Below are 25,686 nucleotides of genomic sequence, written 5' to 3' on the forward strand. Positions count from 1 at the left end.
AAGGAAAGGAAAGAAAAGGGAAGAGAAGAGAATAAAAAAGGAAAAGAAAGGAAAGAAAAGGGAAGAGAAGAGAAGAGGAAAGAGAAGGGAAGGGAAGAGAAGAAAAAAGGAAAGGAAAGGGAAGGAAAGGAAAGGACAGGAAAGGGAAAAGAAGAGAAGAGAAGAAAAGAGAAGAGAAGAGAAGAGGAAAGAAAAGAAAAGAAAAGAAAAGAAAAGAAAAGAAAGAAAAGAAAAGAAATTTAGATTCAAATCTCTGGCCATGATGGTCACGGAGTTTACATGTCTGCTTCCAGACCGACTTGGCTGAAGAGATGGGTTTGAGAGGCATGGGACACTGTGTTTCCCTAAGGAAAGATCATTTAGGTGGCCACCATCACCTGCCCCATAGGATACCAAATAGTTATAACAAATTCAGAAATGGTTATCAGGAAGAAGAGTGAAGAAGAGTCCACCAAGGTTCATGAAGGAAAGAAGAGCGTGGATTGCTGTGAATGTACTAAGGTGACCCCAATGCAAAATCATTATGTAGAAGAAGGCATAGCTTTCAGGAAAGTGGTAAAATCCTCACAAGGGATTCTCCCCACAAACCCATTCTACTTCTGTTGGAAACCAGGAAATATTCATAAGCCTGAAGATAGACTGCTGACGTCATTTTAGTCTGCTGTGTAGACTAGTGATTGGTTATAAGTAGTTTTTGAACAATCCAATTGGACATACATTATATTCACAATACTTTTATAGAACTAGTTCTACAAAATGTGACGACAGGGTAACCACAGTCTGACAAGTCACTTCAGGACGGCGCCTACAAGGCGGAAGCACAACTACATTGGCTCTGCAGGGAATAGACGGAGGTGGAAGCCATTTTGCCTACACTGGTAATTGGAGTACTTAGTGGACATATGTTTTCATGGTGATTTCGTTGCTTGGCTCTGATCTGATTTGCACTAATGTACTAAGTACCACAGGGTCATGGCCTAAAGAATTAATGGAATAGATACCATGGGACTTTGGGGGATATTTTAGTAAGTTTGGATTCTTTGAGTGTCCACAGTTGACGTTTTTAAGAAAAGAAAAATCACTATCACATCCATGCTTCTCATAGACCCTGATGATTGTATAAAAGATTGATCATTTTGAAGTTGAAAGATTTGCTAAATCGTTTGGAACGTAACAGTTGCCGGGACAGAGAGCATGCAAGCCACAGCAGAGCTCTGAGACTTGGTAATTGTGTCTGATGGTTAGAAAAATCTTTGAGCACAGTTGGAAGTGGCTGATACATTTGATTTCATTGCTGGTCATTTTCAAAGGCCTTTTCTAACAGTCTGTATTGAGCGCATTCATTGCTTTCCTTTTGTCGTTATTATGTTTTACACTGTCGCAGCTAGTTTGTGTGTTTTGTCCCAGCAACTAAAGGAAGGCTGGAAAAAATAAAATCTGGGCAAAAGTAGTCTCTTTGATCATGAAAATGTTCTGACTTTTTAACAAAAACTCAGTGAAAAGAATGACTGCATTATCATATCCTATTATTAAGTGGAACTACCCATTGGTGTTCACAAACTTTCAGGCTAGAAGCTCTGAGATTTGAGGAGTGGGGAGAAAGCCCACCAGAGCCTCCCAGAGTTGAAATTACTGTACTTGCGCAGGTGGTTTGGAGATAGGGAATGGGAAGCATAACAGCATGGAGGAGTCCCCACCATCAGAACAACAAACAGAGCAATATCTTGCGTGCGTCTGGTCCTCAACTTCCACGTCCCAGGCGTGCTCACGCCCCTCCTGGCATCGTTAGTTGGCTGGATAAACCTGATCTGGCAATTGTAGCAAAGCTGCAAGAAGGTCTTCCCTTTAAATATACGAACAAAGGGAGGAGAAATACAGAATGAAAACTAAAACTACAAAAATATGACTTTCAACTGTGAAAATAAATAAGTTTCCATTTATTAAGAGCTGGTGTCAGTGCAGCTAAAATACACACCCATCCAGGAAATTCACCTGCCCCCTTTTGTCTTCTTATATGAATTTACTAAAATACATGTTTACATCATTGGACCATTTTAAAATTGTTTTAGCAATCCATTTGCCTTCATTACGATCAATTGTGGTGGTGACCATCATTCTCCTCAAAGAAAAAGACAGAAAGAAGAGAAATACATATTAAGGAGTCTGGCCACTTACTCATTTTGATTTTGCATTGTTTAGATACTGGGAAGATATTTGACAATGAAAAAAAAAGAAAAAATATATTTTCTTTCTAATAAATAAAAATAATTTAAAATGCTAGAGGCTATACATGACTATTTTAATATGTTCATTTATAAATGAAATCATTTTCTTTTCCAAAATACATGGAAGCAATATTCAAGGCAGACAAAGAGAAAGATCTGTCTACTTTATTTTTCTTGCAATTCTCGCTTATCCTAACGTTTCCACCAGTGATTCAGCATGTAAGAGGAAGAAAAGTCACATCACCATTTATGAAGTTTGTCAGGCTTTAAAAAAAGAGTTCTGGTCTCCTGGAAGTCAACATTCATCTTCAACTTCTCTGATTGGTGGGATCAAGCTGCTTGTGGATTTATATTGGTTGATCTGGTTAGCCATGTGGGTACTCATGGGCTTGATTTGAATGTTTCTGGGATAGGCATTATCCGGTTCATCTGTAAACCATTTCTTTTCTGCTAAAGGGCGAAACGGATAGAGAACAAGAAGGAGAAATGAGAAGCTTAATTAGTCCTAGGGTAAAGCCTTTGGAAAGTTCCTTGAAAAAAAAAATGCAAAAATGTAATCGATAGAAGCTGACAGTGAATATAGTTGCTAAGAGGGAGTGCAGTGTAGGGAGAATTCCAGAACCTGGGACAGCTCTGCTGCCTGTGGCAAGTAATGACCAGCGTGCCCTTGGGACTTGCAAGGACCATGGGTAGGACCTCTGAGAACAAAGAGGGGTTGGAAGAGAACTCCAGCAGTGTTCTCTGGGGTTCCTTTAGTGGACTGAGAATCTTTGGTGGGAAGGAGATGCTGAATATATCAAATATTGGGCATAAACACTGTGCCTGAGGAAAGATTTGTGTGTTCACTGATTTGAGTGAAACATGAAGGAAGTCGTCCCCGACACAGAGCCAGTGATCTGGAACCTTATGCAGGATCTCCTCTTCCCAACCTGTACTTAGCTTTGTTTGTACGAGACATACTTGAAGTTATATCTCAATATACCACTCTTCTGTATTTTTTTTTTTTTTTTTTTTTGCAGTCAGTTTTGAGGGTCTTAAAGGAAGCCCACAGATTTTGCTGGGTAATGAGACTGAAAATCAGAATGGTGACCAATGTTTTAAGACGGTTTTGAGATGGCTTTTTATTTCAAGAAAGAAAGCTCTGTGTTGGTATACAGTCATGAAAAGAATTCCTACTGGCAATATCTTAACCGACTATAATAATCCAAGCTCTTGACAAGGGAGCTTGACGACATCTTGGCATTTCATTTCCACCCTAAACACAGAGATGGCTGGGTGAGAACGCTGAGTCAGAGCGTTCGGGGGCTGGGGAGAGGAAGAAAATGGCCTGGTATCCTCGTGGCACTTCAGTGGTATTTTACAGGATTCAGGCCTTGCCCCTGCCTTTTTCTAGGATTTGAAACTTTCTGGATAATCGGCTATGTGTGCAGATATGAAGAGACTGGGCAAATAAGACATTCTAATTTGGGAATCATATTAGTGGCTTAGGAAAAGAAAAGAAAAAAGGAAAAAGCTTTCAGGCACATCCACTGCTCTAGAGACAATGGCTTCTCTTCTACCTATCAGAACAATTCACAACTGCCCTGTTCATGGTTCTGGACTGATACGTAACAAAAATTGCTCACCTGGCTTGATAGAGAAGTGTGAGTATGTGTGTGCATGTGCGTCTGTCGGATGGGCTAATGATCTACAAATTCAGCATCTGTGATCAGCTCACGATCGCTCTGCTTATTTCTCCTTGATCTATACTTTCTCTTGCTGTGTCAAGTCTGAGCCCTCAATGTAAACACTGTCACTGGAGTGGGTTAGTGAGAGCTTGCTTACTATCCTTTGTTCAGCAGCTCAGTTTACCCCCAGGAAACTACTGTCTCTCTCTTGGATCATTCTCCACTCCCCTTTCTCCTGCTCTGGCTCTCTCACCTATTATAATTAAGTTCACTTTGATTTGAACAGATTGGACGATAGGAATTCATAATGCTACATCCTCACAGTGAAGCTAACTGATTAAGTGCTTTAAATTATTCCCCCTGACAGAATGATAAAGTTACAATCTGTTCTGAGATGATCTACAGCTTGCCAGACTCCTACAGCTTCTTTCTACATTCATTTATCTTTTTGTCAAGCAGAGTTTTTTTTTTTTTTTCCTAAGCTTCAATTCCATAGATCTTTTAAAGTCATCAGCACATCTGAATTATTAATGAGGCTTTAGAGGCAAGGTTCCTGATGGACTGGTTAAAAAAGGTTGTATAGAAATCCAGGACTGTGTACACATCAAAATAATTTCAGCTCCATTTAAAAAACCATTTAGTTCAAGTGTGACATAGATGAACCATTATGCATTTGTGGAAACCAATTTTTTGTGATCTACGATTAAACTAACCTTTCAGAGAGGAGTAAAGTGTGATGGTTATCATGTTTTAAAAGCATTGCCAGGCCGCCGAAACAATTTCAAACTACGACTTTTTCCAACGGTTTATGTATAAAGATGATTTTCAGAAGAGCTGAACCTAGCTCCTGTGCTGTTTGCCTGAGCTGCCCTTGGTTTTGGCTGTGCCACTGTGTGGACTGATTTTGCAAAGGGATTTAGTGCTGGGTTGGACATGCCAGGTTGGAAAGAAGACTGAACTCTGTTGATGGAAACGAGTAGGTCTTTTGGGCGAAAGACCTAAGACAGCTGCAATTTGCTGAAATTTTTACAACTGCTGCAGAGAATAATTGTTCAGAATTTAGTCTTTACAGTTCAATTCAAAGTTGGCATTTTGACCTTTCACGGCAGAGAGAATATCAATTTCCTTCTGCTGTCGGTAAGATAGAGAGCATTATTTCCCCGTTTAAGCTTCATTCTCTTTCTTTCTAAATTTCTCTCCATAAAAGAAAATCTAAGAAGAGTAGCCCCTGTGTTTTGGCCACTGAACTTCCACACAAGAAGGACTTGTGTTAAAGTGCATCCTGGTGATGAGTTGAGGTTTTTGTTATGCCTGAGAAACATGCTTTTTAATTTGGGTACCTTGTAAGATATAAACATATATGTTGTTGGAGACTTGGTTGGATAGGATGTTGAGGAAATGGAAATATATCAATGCTCTGAGCATTCTAGTAAAATATCCAGGGGCAAAGGTATTTCATGAAAACATTCTCCCACAGGGCATCAGAGGAACACACACTTAACTGATTGCCAGTCGTTTTCTTCAACAGACAGTGCGTTGAGCATGATGACGACACTTTGGTTCACTGAATCTCATCTTCCAAAGAAGAAACTGTGTCAATGGGAAGCTACAACATTGGCTATAGGAAGAATACTCAGGGAAAGGATTTAAATGGGTGCTGAAGTGGTCCAGGATAAATCCAAATCCCTGGGTTTATCTCCTCTCCCTGCCTCATCCCCTATGCCAAAAAGCTTTCCGGGAGCTTCATTTTTGTTCCTAAAATGGGAGGGGCAATGGATCTAGCTGCAAGGAGCTCCTCACTGTCAGAAAAAAAAAAAAAAAAAAAAAAAAAAAAAAACAAAAAAAAACAGCCCTATTTGTTAAGTCTCTTGAGGATGCAAAGCATGACGTCATCACTGCAAGTACAGTGTGTGACCTGCCCAGATCAGGAAAGGAAGGCATTTTAGGCTCTGGCAAGTGGGCTAGAACAACATAGTGACTGCAGAAGAGATGCCTCTAAAAGACTTGGCACTACCATCGGGAGAAGGCACCTATCAAGACCAGCCACGCCATGAGCTATCCACCATGGACCAGTGATGAGGTGTGGGCTAAGGAGATGGTGTGGGGCAGTGGGGAAGTCTAAATGGATCTGGGGTCTCACACGGTAGTTGCACGGCTCCAAGAAAGTCACTATGTAATTGATCTCTGCTAGTTTCTCTTCTGTAAAATGGGCTAGTGATCAAATCTTCCTAATGTGGTCTGGATGAAAGGGGCTAGTGCTGGTGAAGCATTTACTGCAGGTCCAGATACGGTAAATAAACATGAGCACGTACGTCTGTTAGTAATAGTAGCCACATCACAGCATAGTGGCAGAGTTCATAGCCCAGCTTTAAATTCCACTCTGCCACTTTCTGGCTGGATGCCTTTGAACAAATCTTTCAGATTCTGCATCCTTCAAACAGAGATGCTAACCACATGTACATCTGAGCTCGTGTGAGGATTGAATGAGTTAATGTATGTAAAGTGCTTAGAAAAGTATCTGGCACCGAGTAAGCACCAAGGTGTCAGTCAGCTTGTCACATAAGGTTATGTTACACGTTAGCATTAACGTGAATATTCTCAGTACTAAAGGGTTATGTAAGGATGGGCGGTACTTTTCAGTGTGGCTGCAAATGAACCAGGGATGGAGAACTAAGGAACATAAATTGGGGTGCTGGCCCACAGAATGGGGATTTTGGCAGCAGAGATGACAGAGGAGGATTCACTTGGGCTACCTTCATTTGGAAGGTAAGGAGAGGAAGGAGTGACCCAGTGTTCTTTCTGGGGGGTTCAAGGATGCTATCCTGCTGTGGGACCTGTATCCTTGAAATAATGGCTTTATACTCAACAGGTGCCCTATCCCATCCATGAACCATCTGCATCTTCCATTGCTATTTTCATCACTGAGACAGAAGGGTCCAGGATATGAGTGAGGACTTCCCCAAGCCATAAGGAGCCTGGAGGAGTGGGCTATGGGTGGGAAAGAACGCCAGAGCTGGGCGGACCTGACTGCCTGGATGCCTGCAAGCAGAGAAATAGGCTGCACTATGAAAACTGAGCCTCGCTGTCTCTGTGGGTTGTCAGTGCTGTGGGATTTAGCCTTTTCACATAACTACTCCCAGAGAAGAGTACACGAAAGGAGAGATGATAATACAGCAAACGTATTTGAAATAATTGGTCCTCTTCTCGCTGTACCACACACTGAGGTTTAGAGAGAGAGGGCTTGAAAGAAAAAGGCTGTTTGGGTAGAGACAACAGCTGAGAACAGTAAGCCCTAACTTTGAAGGCTGACGCCTTCAAAGGTAACGCTGTATGGTTTCACAGCTCACCTTTCCAGAGGCAGGCTGGCTTTTGCCCTCTGCCTGGCAGACCCTGAGGCCCACAGTGGACCCACCCATGCATACTGCCTTCTTTCCTCTCCATGGGCAAAGTATGGCTATTTCATAGAAATGAAAGTCATTTGTACCCAAACCAAGGCAGCTTCCATTTATGAAAACTGTCATTTGCAATTGTCCGACATGGCTCTAGTTTCCTCTTTTCACTGAAAGTCTGATGCTGCCATTCGCTGGGCAGAGCAAACTTCCCCCTTTGGCCCTTTCCTGGGGCCTTGATTCAGCTGCACCCCGAGGACAGACTCTTCACTGTTCCCTTTTGGATGGCAAGGGGTAGGCCCCCTCACCTCCCTAGGCAATAGATATGTAATCTCCTGGTGGGAGACAAGCAACCAATTTAGTGATAAGTGCCCACAGCTTATTCTTCATCATGTTATGACAAAACAGGGATGGGCTGAAGAAGCTGCTGGAGACACTGATTTTTACCCTGTCTTGACTTCCGTGGCCCCCCAAGTTTCTACACTATCCTCTTTATCCTTCCAAAACCTGAAGGATAGGATCCTGTTGCTATAGGAACCTGGCAGGTTGATTTAATTGTCCCTATTGGGATACAGACACCTTTAGGCTTTTCCCATGCTGAAGAAGAGCCAGTCTAAGGTTTCTCTGGTCATCTGAGATCTTGACAATACTGGCTGGAGGCACAGTCAGTTCTGTCTCATGGAACTTACGAGGGTGTTCCCCTTCTCAGAAGAAAGTGCCAACAGCACAGTAGCATCAGGAAGCACCTAGAGACATTCACTGTTTGTTTGTTTTTTTGATAAGCCAAAGGAGTAAAGATAATGTATAACATGATGAATGGTATAAAAATATTTAAGGTCAATTTATTTCAAAATATTACTGAGCGTTATTGTAATGTTCTGGGTCACAATCCTTAATATTCATAACAGAATCTGATACTTCTCCAGTTGTGGTAGAACTCTATGTATATGGGTCCATCTTTCCCTTTATACACCTGAACTGGCTTCAGGAAGGACCCTGGGTAGCAGTCCTTAGGGGTGTTGATGATTTTATGATCATCTGGGTGAACATTGAGGCCGAGAAAGCTTCACTGCACCTCCCGGTCTACCCACTCACTTAAGGTTCAGCCCTTCAAAGCCTAAAGCAAATTGGACTGAATGGCTCACAGACTGCTTCTCTTCTAGAATGGTACAGATAATTGAGTTTCTAGCTATTGCTCTTTTAAAATGTATAGACCTTCTCTTCAAATAATTCTTTCACTTTCTACCTTTACCTACTTCTTTCTTTTCTCTTTCTTTCTTTTCTTCTCTTTTTCTTTCCTCTTCTCTTCTATTCTTTTTTTATGGGGAGCAGGAAAGGGAGAGACATAATATGAGAACCCTGTGTACTTCCTAAGAGAACCTGAGGGGGAATGGGGAAGTTTGGGGTCACATGGAAAACAATGGAGGAGACTTTGTGTTCTGTTGAGGAAAGTATAATACAGTAGTTTTAGCTAACAGAATAGAGGTCACAATGATACCTTTTCATCATTGAATATATCATTGGCCAAATACTATAGTCAACTCTCAAGTGTGTGCCCTAAGTCCAGGGAAAATTCCAAAGTTACATCTCATGTCATAGTCTGTTCCCACTCCATTCCTGTCACAGCATCATCTCCTCAGAGCTGCTAACAGACTGTATATAACACGCATTTTGGATTTACTTCTCTCTGCCCAATCTCTGGTTGGGATTGAACAAAGGCAGGTGACAGGAGAGACCTGGAAAATACAGAGACTGAGTCATGAAACCTCAGATCACTGGGTGTGGGCTACGAGTTGATACACATAACTGAACAGTTTTAACTTGGGGTCATCCTGATCAAACATAATGGAGACCAATGTTCTGTCATTAATGAACCTCCTGGTCTAAATTAAAAAGAGGGACAAAATATTAACCAAGAAGCAGGTTTGCCAAATGGAATAGCTGCAAATGTTTTCCAGCGAAGTTTATCACCTGGCATCACACTTGTAGTAGGTCTTGCCAAGATAAACACAGAGATGTGGACAGACTGATGGGGGGGGGGGGCCGGGTTGGGGTAGTGGTAATGGGGGGAAGTGGAGGAAGCTGGGTTTCTTGATGGCAAAAGGCTTTTGGACTTGGAGCAAGGTACCAAGGTGGGCAGGGAGGCCACGTGCAGATTTGAAGGCAAGCCAGATGGAGAGAAGTTCCCCCCAAATTACCCAACCCCAAAACCAAGAACACCAAAACAAACTCTAAGGGATCTAGCGGTAGCAGCAGCACAGCCTCATTGCGCTGAGCAATTTAGAAAGTGGAGGAAAGAGAAGTAGGGAGGGAAAGGGAGGGGGAAGGGGAGGAGGAAAAAAAAAAAGCAAAACAAACTAAAGAAAACCACAAACAGAACAATATAAACAAAAAGAAACAAACCAATAACAGAATAAAATTTGTAACTCCTTTTTTTTTTAATGTCACAAAAGTTTTCACAAGGACAACGTTATAGAAGAAAACCCCCAGCAGTGGCTAGGTCATGCAGAACCATTAATTGTCATACCTTGGCCCATTCTATTCATCCTTGTTGCACTTTAGAGAGAGAAGTAAGCTATGTGAGTTTTACAATGCTTTTAAACTGTCATATTTCCTGTCGAGCACTTTAACTGGCACATTCTTATAGTTATAAATGTTCTATGGGCACAACTTTATAACCTCCTTTGCAAAGAATGCATGAAAAGCTCTTCATGATCCCAAACTGGGGTATACGTGTGTGTATATATATATACACACACACACACACGTATATGTGTGTGTGTGTGTACATATATGTAGATATAGATATAGTTCTATATAAAAGGATAGTTATACGTAATATAGAAATCGATATATATGGGGACAAAAATAATTTGAAAAAAAATTCTTCCACTCATAGGGCTTTTTAATATACATGTATACAATTTTTCCCCACCCCATTCCTGGTCTGAATACTGCCCTGTCTTTGGTGTGGGGGCACAGGTGCAGACTGAACCTCACCATTTTGTCAGTAAAAGTGCTTGTCAATTCACACAGCAAGCAAATCTCCAAAACTATCATGCTTAGGGGAGAGAGGGGATCCGAAATCTAAACTCAAAACATTCACCATAAAAACACCTTTTTAGAGATGGTACCACTGTGACATATTTCTCCTCCCCTCCACCCCTATTCTGTTTGGTGGAATCTGCTCAAGTAGACACTTCAAACAGGTATACGCCAGCCCAGGGCTAGTCCACACACAGGATAATTCGGTTATGGTGGAGTTTGCCGATTCATAAGAACTACGGCACCGCCTACAGCATGCATAAACATCTGACAACTGTATGCTGAAAAAGGGATTTTTCTACCTTTCAGCTCATGCTTTACTAACTGTTCAAAAGGGAAGGAAAGAAAGAAAACAAAAGAAAAAAAAAACAAGAATTATACCAAAATGTGTTTGGCTCACTGTTGCACACTTCCTCTCCCCCGTCTCATGACGATAAGGAGTGGTTCGCTATTACCGTCATTCACCTGCCTAAGTGAATTGGCTGTGTTCAAGAAATTGAGGAGGAGGAATTTTCCCACCAGCTTCCTGCTTTGGGACAGCCAGCGCCATGCAGCTGTGCCCACAGTTTGAAGTAGTAGCTAGCTTTTGTCTCTGTCGAGTCAACTGTGGCTCGATCCCCCCACAATCTGATTTATTTAGCATGTTGGCTCCTAGAAAAACATGATCTGCTGCTGGGTTTATCTTCCTCACACTCTAGCTTGGCCCCAGCCCCTGCTCCTGCCTGGCACTGGGGCCTTAGCTAATCAAACAAAGGGGAGTAAAAAGGTCCCCTGAGAATGCATGGAAAAATACTCGCTCTTTCCTGAGCATTATTTATTCTGTACATAAGGTAAGTAATTCACCTTTTAAAAGATGTAAAAGTCCCAGGAAGGCAGTTTTTAATGACTTACATCTGATATTTATGATACATATGGCTTTTCATCCCAAATGTCAAAAGTGAAAGAAAAAAAAATTAGCTAGTCATATGGCATAAGGAGACAGAATAACAATTTAATATGCAATCAAACCTCTGTTCACTTAGATGACTAGAATTTGATACATCCACGAATGGGATACGATTCTTTCCTCCATAGTAAGGGTAGAAATGTGCCTAAGAACTCCCAGAGGAAGCTAGCTCTGGGACGAAAGGCCTTGGTGAGTAAAAAAAGCTAGGATGTTCTCTTACAAAAGCAGATGCTTAATAATCGTCTACACAAATGGCGAAAGCCTTTTAAATGCTTCGCGATACTTCAGCCCAGAGAGTGAGAGTGGAAACAATCGATGTGTTTTTGTTGCTTTTTGGTTGCTTGCTTCAAAGAAATGTGTATGTGTATATTATTGCGTGTGTATTAAAAAAGAAGAAGAAAGAAAGAAAGGAAAACAACAACAAAATCAAAACCCGAAGCACCCTGATAATCCCGATCAATCAGAACAAACTTTTCTTCTACATTAACTAAACGTGCTTTGCATAACTGACATGGATGACAATGACGCTCCTCTACTCTGCGAACTCCTTCCTGCAGTGAGCTATTTATGTCTGGAGCATGCCTTTGGGTTATTTTTCCCCTAGAATCATAAATAACTTTTGGTCCTTCTGCTTATTTGCTGTTGTGCTCAAGGGTTTTATGGTGGTGAAATAAAAATGGCAACCACATGCACACTATCATACATATGCAAATATGTGTAAAAAAAAGGGGGTGGCTACAGGGGAAAAGGGGGGAAGTTACTGTTGGAAACACCCACTGGGGAAATGAGTGGCAGATACAGTTTCACACACGGTGGCAGTGGATACACATATCAGAGGCGCTCTTCCTGCACGTACTTCTGTTTGTCTCGGGACTCCCGGGACTTGGGTCGGTTGGGTCGGTTTGCGGTGGATGGGATGGAGTGCACGGAGGAGCTCTTCTTGCTGGATGACTGGGACGAGTGGGAGGAATGGGAGAGGCTGGCCCGGGACTGGCCGGCGTTGTGGTCAAACTGCATCAAGCAGAAGATCAGGTCTGTCGGCACGAGCTCAAACTCGTACGGGGGGTTGGTGATGACGTACCTGGACAGGGAAGCAAAGGGGTCACAGAATGAGGACAACTGGGTGCGTATTTCACCTCTCATCGAACCGAAAAGGATCCTCAGGTCTTGCAGAGGATCTGGAAGGCTTCTACCTGGTCCAAGACCTTAAATATTATCTCCCAAGCTGAACTAGCTCTTCCTCTCTTCAGCTCAGCGCAGGTGGCCAGCCGTGAGCCCTGGCACCAGAGGCTCAATTGGTGCCCCGTGGTGGGGGAACCACACCGTGCTTCTGATGGTCCCCACCCCTTTCCACTGAAGTTCGAGTTCACTTCTGATCCCGAGTAGCCCAGATGCGTGCAGGAGGTTCACTGACTGCACCGCCTCTTTTGCTAGAGAATGTTCTGACACACCTTACAGGGTCTTTGTTTCCCATGACCTAACATCTTCTCAGCCTTTTCTCACTCTTTACCTTTTACAAATCAGTTTTGGTGGGGATTTTTTTCTAAATGAGAGAAGATAAGATCCCTCCCTGCCTCTGTGCTAGTCCTGCTTTAACTATTCTCAATCCCATCAAGCTTTCTCTGGTTAACACCAGACACTGCTAACACAAAACAAAACAAAACAAAACAAAATAAAACAAAACAAAACAACAACCAAAAAAACCCCACCGCCTCCTCTCTAGTAGTAGGAGATCCCAAAGTGGGTCCTCAAGCCAAGACATATCAGCAACACCGGGGCATCACTTAAAATGCATTTTCTTGGGGGTGCATGGATGGCTCAGTGGGCTAAGTGTCCAACTCCTGATTTCGGCTCCGGCCATGATCTCCCAGTTTGTGAGTTCTGGCCCTGTGTCGGGCTCTGTGCTGACAGTGCAGGGCCTCGTTGGGATTCTCTCTCTCTCTCCCTCTCTTTCTGCCCTTCCCCTGCTTGTGCATGCTCTCTCTCTATCAAAACAAGTAAACATTCGAAAATAAATAAAATGCAACTTCTTTTATTTATTTTTTTTGAGAGGGAGACAGGGAAGGGCAGAGGGAGATATAATCTTTTTTAATTTAATTTTTAATTTTTAAAATTATTTTCTTAAGATTATATAATTTATTCTCAAGTGAGCTAACATACAGTATATACAGTGTGCATAGATTCCCGTGATACATCACTTATATACAACACCCAGTGCTCATCCCAGCAAGTGCCCTCCTCAGTGCCCATCACCCATTTTTCCCACCCCCCAACCCCCATCAAGTCTCAGTTTACTCTCTGTGTTTAAGAGTCTCTCATGGTTTGCTTCCCTCTGCGTTTGTACAGACACATGAAAACATGCTCAGCATCGTTCATCATCTGGGAAATACAAATCACAACTACATTCAGATACCACCTCACACCAGTCAGAAATCGAGACAATCATAAACAGGTTCCACACTCAGTATGGAGCCCATCACAGGGCTTGATCCATGACTCTGGGATCGCGACCTAAGTTGAAATCAAGAGCTGGATTCTCAAACAACTGAGCTACGCTGGTGTCCCTAAAATGCAAATTCTTAAGCAACATCACTCCAGACCTACAGAGTCAGACATTCTGGGGAGTGGGGTCTAGCAATTTGTGTTTTAACAAGCTTTGTAGGTGATTCTGTTGCTCTCTAAACTTTGAGAACTCACTAGTCTACAGCAATTAGCCACAACTCTGGCTATATACTGTAATCTCTGGGCACTAAGAAATTATCTACACTTTCAAGCCAGACAAGATAAATCAGGGAAAGCAGAATATTTTTAAAAAGCACCCCTGGTGATTCTAATGTGCAAGCAAAGCTGAGAAATACTAATCTCTGTAGCATTGTTTCTTGAGATATAGTATGCAAATGCACAGATTTGGGTAATTCTATGATATACTTTTAATTTGGGGCTGCTATGAATTTATTTTAGTGCAATTAAAAATATATAACTAGCACACATAAACTATTATAGTTTTCTGCTTAAGGTGATAACACACAAATTTCTTGAAATAAATATATAAAAGTTTAAAAAGTGAGTCAATTAAAAATATATTAAGTAAAAGCAGAGGCATCTAAGATATGGCAAAGGAAACATCTATCTTAAACACTAGCAATATGAAATATCTCTATACGAGGTACCGGCAGAATAATCCCAGTAGCTAGAGTTTGGAGGAGATGCTCCTATTCAGGAACTATTCTATAAAACTTGAATTCTTCCCATAATGTCTTTACATCTGCTATGAGGAATTAAAGAAAAAAGCCTCCCATAACCTCCAAACCCAGTGTTGGATTTAATGCGGGCAGAGTCATTTGCATGTTGAGAGCATGTACTTGGACCTTTGCCTTCACAGTGGGAAACAAGACAGGGCATTTCTGTCTCTGCATTCGGGGTGGGAGAGGAGAGTGGAAATATACTCACCTCTTCGTGCATTGGCTGGGGGTGCTGAGGTGAGCATCTCTCAGCCGGTAAATTCCAAAACAAAGCATATTATACGTTTTCAGAGCTTTGCAGAACAGATCACCATAACAACCACCATCCTGGGAGACAAGAAAAGAACAGAGAGAAACATTTTCATTTGCCTGGAAGTAGAGGTCCAGGGGGAACAGAGCCTTTTCGTGAAAGCTTGTGTTGGTGTCTCCTGAGTTGGAGGGTCTGTCCCAAGGGACTGAGGCTAAAGAAGTCAATGTGATTAAGAGCCTACATCCAATACTGGTAATTTTGGGGGATCAGATAATGATGGGGTTCTCCTCCGGTTCTCTCCAGTTTTCCATCCGTACCAATGAGAGCCCTAGAGAGAATGGGCCTCTCCCTCATTCTAAGTGATTGTGTAAGGCTCAAAGCTCTCAGATGCATGTTTGGCAGAGAAGAAACCAGCTGGGTAAAATGGCGATTATGTTTAGCCCCAGCTCAGCTGTAATCACTGGGATCTGACCGTGTTGTCAAAACTGCTCGAGTGATAATTAAAATCACCGCGAGGAGAAAAGACCCTACCAGGTGCTACCGTGAAAGACTCTTTCAGGGAAAAGACTGTGTGAAAAGCACAATTTACAGACCTCAGAGATGGCGCGGGTGGAAGAGAATGTGTTTCCCCAGGAGGTGGAGAGCTGCAGGTTGAATAAGTGGGATTCACAGTCCTAATCAGTTCACAGTCACCTCCCAGAGGGTCTGGGGCCCGACGTGGAATGTGAAAGCAACTCCACTCACTTGGAAATGCTGGCTTCACACAGCCAGGTGGCTTCAGGTGGGTGTGAGTGTAGGAAGGGCACTGAAGAATGACATCGCTGGGAATAAAGTGGCTGCCTTTGTCCTTCTTGTCGTTGGAATTTCCAAATGGGCATCATATTACAGAACACAAATGGGGCCATATCTTACCGTCATTTAAAGTCTTTATCCTTTTAAAGTGTATCAGTAAGTCGGTGATAGATGAAAGGAGCCATGAGCTACGGAAGCTGCCTTTCCAAAAAGCCCAGTCTAACATAGGTCCTTATCCATAACCATACTAAAATATGGTGCAAGTCAGCATCATAGTTTCAGAAGAAATAGAAAAAGTGACCCTTTCCTTGGGCGACGCTATTGTTTGTGCAATAAATGTATTGGTTGCCAAGACTTGTGGCTCCACCCCTTGAACCCATCCGTGGATGCGGTATAGGCTGTGAATAAGGGTCAAGACTGCATACTTCTGCCCAAGTGTGAGAACCCAGTTGGTGTGTGGAGCCCAAAGGGAGGCACTGGTCATCCCCTCTGTGGCAGGGAGGGCATGGGGGAGATTAACTGGGTGCAGCCTCAGAGATGCAAAGACCTAGGTCTGGAATTAGAGACATTAAATGGTCCACATGAGATGCCATTTGTTTGGCCAGTGGCTCGAGATGCACATAATTACTGGTGGTGTTTTAAAAACCTCCAATGGCTGGCATATACCCAGATACAAAAACTCAGAATCCTGGGAACTGGACATGGCCATCAGTGGTTTTGAAAAGCTCCTCATGGGCTATTAATGTGCCTTGGGAGTGAAGTGGCCCTGAGGTAGGCTAAGACCCTGTGGAAAGGGGTCCCAGCCTCGGTCACATGCTGGAATCACCTGATGCCTCCTAGCTCGTGGTAGAAGATACCTAGGGGAGTGAGTAAAGCCCACAGGCTCCGAAGCCAGGGTTCCTGGTGCAAATTCCTGATAGGGCCAGTCTTCCGTCTCTCTGAGCCTCAGTTTCCTTAGAATGTCTGAGAGTAGAACCTATGTCAAAGGATTGCCGTGGGAATAAAGATGAAGGACTGCATGTAAAACACAGCACACCATACACATCACCTCTAGTGAATCACCACAGAAGACAGAAAAGACAGGTGCCTGGCTCCTCACCCTGGCACCCAGTTCACTCTGGCCAAGCTATTCCCAGTCAGTGGGCTCAGGTGACCTCTGCACCATGAACTCACCCCCAGGTCTGCAAAGGGCCCATCCAGCAGCGCTAACTGGGCCACGCGGCAACGGTCCCTGTTGGCCAGCGTCTGGGGGGTGCTATAGCCCCCTCGAAGTGCATTCTCCTCGGCAATCAGAGCCTCGAGCTCTGGCGTGGCTCCTCCAGTCACCAGCGTCCGGATTAGTGTAAGGATATTGTCATTGAAGTATGTCTGGGGAGAGAGTTGGGGGGTAGGGGAGAAAAAAATTCTTTTAAGCAAACACCCTAAAGTCACGGCAACAGACATCCAAATTACAACTTTTCTTGGTATCTCCTGTTTAAAGTTCTGGCCTGTCTCTTCAAATAATTTTATGTGGGAAGTGAAAAGACAGCAGCCTCCAATTATTCCATTCTTTTCTCTCTTACTTGGTTCTGCCATGAGAGCTTGACTTTCAAAAACCACTTCAGGGAACTTTTATTAAAGGGCTGATGTCTAAATAGTTGGTGTTTACCATAACTGGTGTCAGTAGGGATGCAAATACTGCTTCCCCTTCCTTGAGTCCCACGTGTCTACTAAGGGACTTTGGACCTGGGACACAAATGCAGCTTGCACAGGCTGCTAACCCAAGGAGGACTCCTCCGAGGTCCTGTCACCCTATGCCAGGAAGCTGCCTTCCCCAATGTGGCAAAACTTCTTTGTGTGTTGGAAGGAGATGCCGAGAGCATCATTAAGGCCACACGCTCAACAATTTACTACAACCTTTGATAATAATCTAACCCAGAACTCTCTATCAATTAAATATGCCAGATAAAATTGCAAGGAGGAAGATGCCCTCGTGTGTGCACTCTGGTTGTTTTGTTTTGTTTTTAATAATCTCAATAGTCTGAGGCAAATACAGAATATGACAGAAGTTTCCTTCTATGTGTACATTTCTCTCACACATGAAACATAACAGGTCTGTCAGGAACAAAACAATTAGGGTTTAAAAACATTAATAGGGGGTCAAATAAAAGAGCTCAAAAAGACATACGTCACCCAGCCTAATTTGAGAAAAGCCTCAGGTGAGGGTCTGCATTCCATTTTCCAAGATAAGAAGAAATCAAGCAGGCTGAAGTGAAATCAAAGCAAAGTTTGCCTGTGTCTTCTGAGGGCATGTGGACCTTTGGAAGTGGGTTAGGAAAGATAGCTAAATTGCATTTCAGTGATTTCTTGGTTTACCTGGCAAAACACAGTGGGGAACAAGCCAGGGAAGGACAATTTCCCATCCTGCTTGGCCATCACTAGTTCTATGGCTTGGGGGAGGTGGACTAACCATTCTAGGCTTTGATTTTCTCATCCATAAAATAAGCACAGACATTAGGGTCAAGCACATATGCAAAAAATTCCATGAGGACTTCTGAGTTCAGATGATAGCCGTTCACGGGGCAAGATTCACTTTCCTTACTAAAAATACTTGCAAAACACCCAAAGTGATAGAAAATTCTAACAGCAAAGGAAACTAGGAATGTTACTCAGAAGGAGTCAGACCCTGAAGAGAATGAATGTATCCTCTACTAAAGCTTAGATGGGCCCCGGGGACACAGAAGCAGAACCAGGGCAGGTACAGGAGGAAATGTTGCTGGTGTGGTCAAGAGATAAGAGCCAGGCGGTGGGTTTAACGCTGGGCTTCACCACTTAGTAGCTGCGTGACCCTGGAAAGTTATTTGTCATTTTTGTTCTTCAGTTTCATGATCTATGAAATGTAATAATGGAGTGGTTATGAGGATAATATAACTAATACATGTGAGGCACATAGAAAAGTGCTTGGTGCACCGGAAGCCCTGATAAATACTTCTGGCCTAATATCAGAGACTTGCAGCTTTTGCTGGTGAGAGGGACAGTCAGCTCATCCTCAACCTTCCCTTTTAAAAATCGTTTACACTTGAGGTGAGAAGTAGGCAAACCAAGGCTGTTTACATCATCCCTGAATCTGCACTTCTGTTTTTTTTTTTTTTTTAATTTTTTTAATGTTTATTTATTTTTGACAAGAGAGGGACAGAACATGAGCGGGGGAGGGGCAGAGAGGGAGACACAAAATATGAAACAAGCTCCAGGCTCTGAGCTGTCAGCACAGAGCCCAATGTGGGGCTCGAACCCACGAAGCACGAAATCATGACCTGAGCTGAAGTTGGGTGCTTAACCGACTGAGCCACCCAGGCATCCCCCTGAATCTGCACTTCTTAATCTCCCCCCATTCTAAGACCCTATTTGGACTCAGCAGTGGCACAGCAAATGTCACCAGGGTGCTGAATCCTGGGAGGGGACAGCAGCAATGGGAAGAGCCACTAGAGTTGTGTTCTAGTAGGGGTCACCTTGGGGAAAATCCACAAACACGTCCGAAGTTTTCGGAGGTAAATCCACAGCCCTACAGTCATATAACCCACCACGAGAAGCAGAAGACCCCTACTTAACCCTGTGGCACATTAAATGAGTGAGTGCTGAGCAAAGAACTTTGACAAGGGTCTCTGCACTATAATCACCCCTTTAGATCAAGACCAAGAGGAGGAATCTAACAGCTAGCGAGGTGGGATGCAGAACAGTCAAGACCTCAAATACTGAAAAACAGACCTCTCCTTGCTCAAAGATAGAGAGAAATAAAAAGAGCCAGTATACATATTTTTTAAAAAGGAACCAAAACATTTAAGATATAAAGGAAAAGCATCATTTTGACTGATTAAATTGTTAGTGGAAGAAGTAATAGGAAAAGATCAAAGCATCTGTTTTGGAATCAAAATAATTTTTTCTTAAATATGGTTTCTATAAGAAGTAAAAGATCAGATTATAAGAAAGCTGACTTCATACAACTTACCCAATCACTTTTTTATGTAAGATATTTAAATTAAAATGGATATGATTAGAGATGATTAAAAGAGTCCAATACCCTTCTTAAGATCAGGAACAAGACAAGGAAGTCAACTCTCACCACCTCTATTCAACAGAGCACTGGGGGCTCTAGCCAAGGCTAGAAAAAAATAAGGTATCCATATCCAAAATGTTTCTGTTTACAGAGAACATGATGTTATATACAGAAAATTCTAAGGTATCTATTAAAATTCAATCATAGGTAATAAATGTGTTCAGCAAGTTTCCAAGTACAAAATCAATATACAAAAAAAATCATTTGTATATCTATATGCTTGCAATGAACAATACAGGAATAAAATTAAGATATTCCACATATATTAGCATCATAAAGAATAAGTACTTAGGAATAAATTTAACCAAGGAGGTGCAAAACTAGTACAATGAAAACTACAAAATAGTGTTGAAAGAAATTAAAGAAAATCTGAATAAATATAAAGGCATCCCATGTTTATGGATTGGAAATCTTAATATTATTAAGACAGTAGTATTCCTCCAAACAATCTACAGATTCAGTACAATCTCTGTCAAAATCCCCAAAACCATTTCTATAGAGACGGAAAAGTTGATTCTAAGATTCACATGAAATTTCAAGCACTCGGATTGACCAAACAATATAAAAAAAGGAAAAGTTGGAGGACTCAAACTTCCTAATTTCAAAATACACTAGAAGCCTACTATAATCAAGATAGTGTAGTATTGACAGAAGGACAGACATGGGATTAAAGAATGTCCAGGAAGAAATTCATATGCTTTTGTCAATTGATTTCAGCAAGGGTGCCAAGTCTATTCCATAGAGAAAGAACATAGTCTCTTAAGTAAATGGTGCTACAACACCTGGGCTTCCACATTCAGAAGAATAAAGTTGGACTCCTACCTCATACTATATATAAAAATTAATTCAAAATGGATCAAAGACTTGAATTTAAGAGCTAAAACTATGAAACACTTAGAAGAAAACATAGGATTAATTGTCATGACTTTTGATTTGAAAATGGATTCTTAAATATGATACTCAAAGTTAAGGCAACCAAAAATAAATAAATAAATAAATTGAACTTCATCGAAATTAAAACTTTTTTGTGCAACAAAGTACACTATCCAGAAAGTGAAAGAAACCCACGAAACCTGCAGAATGACAGAAAATATTTGCAAGTCATATATCTGATAAGGCCTAGTATCCAGAATATATATACAATCTTACAACCCAACAATATAAAGACAACCCAATTTTTAAAAAATGGATAAAAGACTCAAACATTTCTGAAAAAAAAGAGATACAAATGGCCAACAAAATAAATGAAAAGACATCACTAGTCATCAGGGAAATGCAAATCAAAACCACCATGAGCTATCTCTTCACACCCACTAGGATGGCTATAATCAAAAAGACTGAGGATGGGGAGAAATTGGAACACCAACACTCTACTGGTGGGAATATAAAATGATACAGCCACTTTGAGAAACAGTTTCACAGTTCCTCATATGGTTAAACAGAGTTATATATAGCTCAGTATTTCTACTTCTGTGTATATACCCAAGAAAAACTAAAAAAATGTATGTCCATATGAAAACTTGTATACAGATGTTTACAGCAGCATTATTCACAACAGTCCCAAAATGGAAATAGTCCAAATGTCTATCACCTCATAAATGCAGAAGTAAAATGTCTGATATCCATGCATGAGTATCATTCAGTTATATGAATATTATTCATACCATAAAAAGGTACAAAGTACTAAACATGCTCCAACATGGATGAACCTTGAAAACATTATGTTAAGTGAAAGAAAATCACAAAAGACTACATACTGTATGATTCCATTTATATGAAATATGTAGAAGAGCCAAATCAAGAAATATAGGCAATAGAGTAATGAATGGTTGCTTGGTGCTGAGGGAGGGAGACAGAGGTTTACAGGCGGTTGCTAAAGGGTATGGAGGTTTTTTGGGTTTTTTGTTGCTGTTGTTGTTGTTGTTGTTGTTTGTTTTTTGAGACAATGAAAATGTTCTAAAATTGACTGTGGTGATGATTGTACATACTTGTGATTATACTAAAAATCACAGAATTACACACTCTAAGTGGGAGAATTGCAAGATTATTAATCATATCTCAGCAAAGGTCCTAAAACAAGAGAAACAGCTAAAAGGTAAACTAAACTTGTAATGGCCAGATTTTTATCCATTAAGAAACAGTAATTAACAGTTCTATATGATACACTGAAAAATTTAAGTGGGTAGATCTCATGTGAAGTGTTCTTGCCAAAACAACAACAAAAAATACACAGTATGTTGTATAACTAAAATCACATACATAAAAGTCAGTGATGTGGAAGTAAAACTAAGAAGTTGGCCAAAACCACATGTAGAAACTCTCTTTCATCCTTTCTCCCTCCCTCCCTCCCTTCCTTCTTCCTTCCATCTGTCTTTCTCTATGAGAATGCTGGTAGATACTGAGGAAAGACAACAGACATCAAATTGATAAATAGCAAGTGTTCACAAGTTAATGTCGTAAACAAAACTCAAGCAGGTAAAAATGAGTAAGCAAGCAAGGAAACAGTTGAAAACAACCTGTCCTGAGCTGAAGAATGAACTGAGGATGTGGATTGAAATGGCTCACCAAGTAAGTGTGGTTAACACCTAAATCTGTACCAGGCAAATATTTAAATTTAAAATATGAAATGAAGAAGGGCATCTCGGTGGCTCAGTTGGTTAAGTGTCCGACTTTTGATTTTGGCTCATGTCATGATCCCAGGGTCGTGGGATCAAGTCCCATATCGGGCTCTGCACTGAGTGTGGAGCCTGTTCGGGATTCTCTCTCTCCTTCTCTCTCTGCCCCTCCCCAGCTCTTGCTTGCTTTCTCTCTCAAATTAAATAAAGAAACATCTAAAAAATATATATTAAATAAATAAAAAAAGTAACTAACACAATGCTGTACAAAAATAAAAAGTACAAGATCAGGTTAGCCAGAGACTTCTCTGGAAAACTTAAGAACGATGCCAACTGAGATTTCAAAAGACACATTTATTCCAAGAATTCTACATACAGCTAAATCATCAATCATTTGTGAAGGCAATAAAAATATTTTTGAAAAAAAAAATATTTTGAATCTCTGAGTACCTAAGCATTTATTGATTTACTTCATTAAAAAAAAAAAACCACTCAGAAAAGGGGCGCCTGCGAGGCTCAGTTGGTTGAGCATCTGACTTTGGCTCAGGTCATGATCCCACAGTTTGTGGGTTTGAGCCCTGCATCGGGCTCTGTGCTAACAGCTCAGAACCTGGAGCCTGCTTCAGATTCTGTGTCTCCCTCTCTCTCTGCCCTCCCCAGCTCACGCTCGCACTCTGTCTGTGTCTCTGCCTCTGAAAAATAAATAAACATTAAAAAAAAAAAAACTCAGAAAAAAAATTTGCATCCTTTAAGATCATTTTAAACTTTTAGAAATTAGGGGCACCTGGGTGGCGCAGTCGGTTAAGCGTCCGACTTCAGCCAGGTCACGATCTCGCGGTCCGTGAGTTCGAGCCCCGTGTCAGGCTCTGGGCTGATGGCTCAGAGCCTGGAGCCTGTTTCCGATTCTGTGTCTCCCTCTCTCTCTGCCCCTCCCCCGTTCATGCTCTGTCTCTCTCTGTCCCAAAAATAAATAAACGTTGAAAAAAAAAATTTAAACTTTTAGAAATTAAAAAATGAGCAAATTTGTTTTAAAAATACTGGTGAAGTGTATTGAAATGTGGAATTTAATAAATGGTTGTGTTTTTTATTACTAAACTAAATGCAAATGTCAAAAGTAATCCTTGAGTGAAAAAAATGACATAAAATTATCTGTTAATACAGTAACATTCATTAATTTTTAAAAGTCCACAAAATGAGGTAGGAGAGAGAGGATGGATATAAAGGCATGTGAATTCCTTGATCTTATAGAAGGAAGAATCAAGAATTAAATTTTTCTAGACAATAATGCTTAGAAAATATACTTTCACACATATTTATAGAATGCCTCGTAACCACTAACTAGAATCAAAAATAGAATAGAGATAGTTCACATACCACTAGAGTCAATGAGCATACAAAAATATAGTCCATATACCCAAAGATGGATAATAAAAGACACAATTACAGAGGCACGTGTAAAGCATAATGCAAAACTATAGCATTATATGTTAATAACTAAACAGATACGAACTAAGTTGATTTGGTTGAATTACAAAGATTCTCAGACTTGTTCAAAGGCCAAAATGAAAATCAAACTCTGATATCTTCATAAAGAAACATGAAAAAACAAAATAAAACAGCCATTGAAAACTGTATTTCAAGAGTAAAATGTTAAATGTTACATTAAGCAAGTTAACTTTATATTGAGAGTTAAAATTTACAATAAAGATATTACCTATTTATGGACAAAATAATATAACTGAAATAGAGAAAGCAAAACTAATTAGCAATTAGAGTAAAATAAATGTGGACTAAGGGTGGTATGTAAAATATCACTGTGTTTCTAGCTTCCACAGCTCAAACCAAAATATAAGAAAATTAAGGATATAATGCAAGTGATTTAGTAGATTTGTGCTAAACTTTGTGACATTTTTAGATAGCTCCCAAACAATAATTACCAAAAAAAAAAAAAAAAAAAAAAAAAAGATCCACAGCTCAAAGTATAAAATCTCAGTATATACAAATAAAGTATGACTTGTAGGGTCTACATTTAAAAAATTAAGATAATAATAGAAATAAAAGTAAATATTCCAGCATCTCCAAGTTTAAAAGAAAAGTATCCTAAAACCTAACTATAGGTCAAGATGGAAATCAAACTTAGAATATAGAGTATTTAAAAACTAAATATTTGAAAATGGTATGTAAAAATGTCATAGACTGAGGCCAAAGCTGCAGAAACAAATTCAGAGCCTTAAATGATTTTATTATTAAATACAAAAGAATCATAATAAATAATGCTAAGCATTAAAAGAATTGTCTTTTATTGTTCTTTTTTATCTTAGAAGAGCAGAAGGATGAAATGAAAAGGCATCAATTAATGAAACTGCAGGAGGATATTTATTAAATTGATAAATACCAGAAATAATTCTTGGAAAAAATAAAATAAGCAAGCCTATGACAAATATAACTAAAAAATAAAATTAGAAATAAGAAAGAGAATATAGTGTCATACACGTTTGAGAATTAACTCTCCTATTCCAGAAGCTCTCTTTAATGTCACAGTTACTGGTCATGAGTAAGAAGAACAGCCACTGTTGTTCAACAGGAAGCAAAGTAATGATCATCTACCAACAGATAAGATTATTAGGAAAAAGAGAAAAATAGAGAAAAAGACCATGTTCCTTAACATGTAAACTGGATGTTATAATGTCATATTTTCTCTAGTAAGTTATTTTAAAGTGCCTTTATTTATTTTGAGGGGGGATGCAAAGAGACAGGGAGAGAGAGAGAGAATCCCAAACAGACTCCACATTGTCAGTCCAGAGCCTGAGGCTGCGCTCAGTCCCAGGAACCGTGAGATCATGACTGAAGCTGAAATCAAGTGTCAGACGCTTAACCGACTGAGCCACCCGGGCGCCCCTCTAGTAAAATTTTTAAGTTTGATATATGCCTAATCATAGATTCAACTGGGTTTTTTAAAAACTTGATATGAATATGCTAAATTTCCTCTGGAAACAGTTTATGAAGTTGTCCTCCCAAGTGTTAAAATAAATATTAAATATTTCATAATTAAACACTGTAGACAATATTAAAAACGAGAAGATCAATCAACCAGAATGGATTAGTGAGAACAAGAGCCTAGTAGTTATACAACCTTCATACAGGAGTTGGCAAATCTGTGGGCCAAATTTAGTCTGCTCCCTGTTGTTGTTTTTTTTTTTTTTTAATAAAGCTTTGTTGGGACCCAGACATGCCCATTTGTTTACAAGTAGGCTTTTGTGCAATAATGACAGAAGTCAAGTACTTACAGAGTATGTATGGCTCTCAAAAGCCTAAAATATTCACCATCTGGCTCTTTACAAAAAAAAAAAAAAGTTTGCTAATCTGTTGTTTAATATGATAAGGAAAGCATTATATACCAAAGGGAAAAATGTTTCTTCAAC

General features: G+C 40.6%; 1 protein-coding gene across 44 annotated transcripts in view; it reads right to left on the bottom strand.

Annotated features, from left to right (window-relative positions):
• Nucleotides 1-1,903: 1,903 nt before the first annotated feature.
• Nucleotides 1,904-25,686, bottom strand: part of KCNMA1 (potassium calcium-activated channel subfamily M alpha 1) — a 729,677-nt gene continuing 705,894 nt past the window's right edge. For 16 of the 44 annotated variants that reach the window (XM_045437744.1, XM_045437752.1, XM_045437747.1 and 13 more), the window contains 5 exons: nucleotides 16,730-16,924; nucleotides 14,723-14,841; nucleotides 12,129-12,353; nucleotides 9,809-9,837; nucleotides 1,904-2,675 (listed from right to left, as the gene is read on the bottom strand). In XM_045437744.1, coding sequence (XP_045293700.1) covers nucleotides 2,521-2,675; nucleotides 9,809-9,837; nucleotides 12,129-12,353; nucleotides 14,723-14,841; nucleotides 16,730-16,924 — 723 coding nt within the window. In that variant the 3' untranslated portion in view covers nucleotides 1,904-2,520. Of the gene's footprint in view, nucleotides 2,676-9,695; nucleotides 12,354-14,722; nucleotides 14,842-16,729; nucleotides 16,925-25,686 lie in introns of those variants that run through there. The other 28 variants (XM_045437751.1, XM_045437768.1, XM_045437763.1 and 25 more) reach the window with 4 other exon arrangements.

Source organism: Leopardus geoffroyi, chromosome D2, assembly GCF_018350155.1.
Source record: "Leopardus geoffroyi isolate Oge1 chromosome D2, O.geoffroyi_Oge1_pat1.0, whole genome shotgun sequence".
Taxonomy (NCBI): Eukaryota; Metazoa; Chordata; class Mammalia; order Carnivora; family Felidae; genus Leopardus; species Leopardus geoffroyi.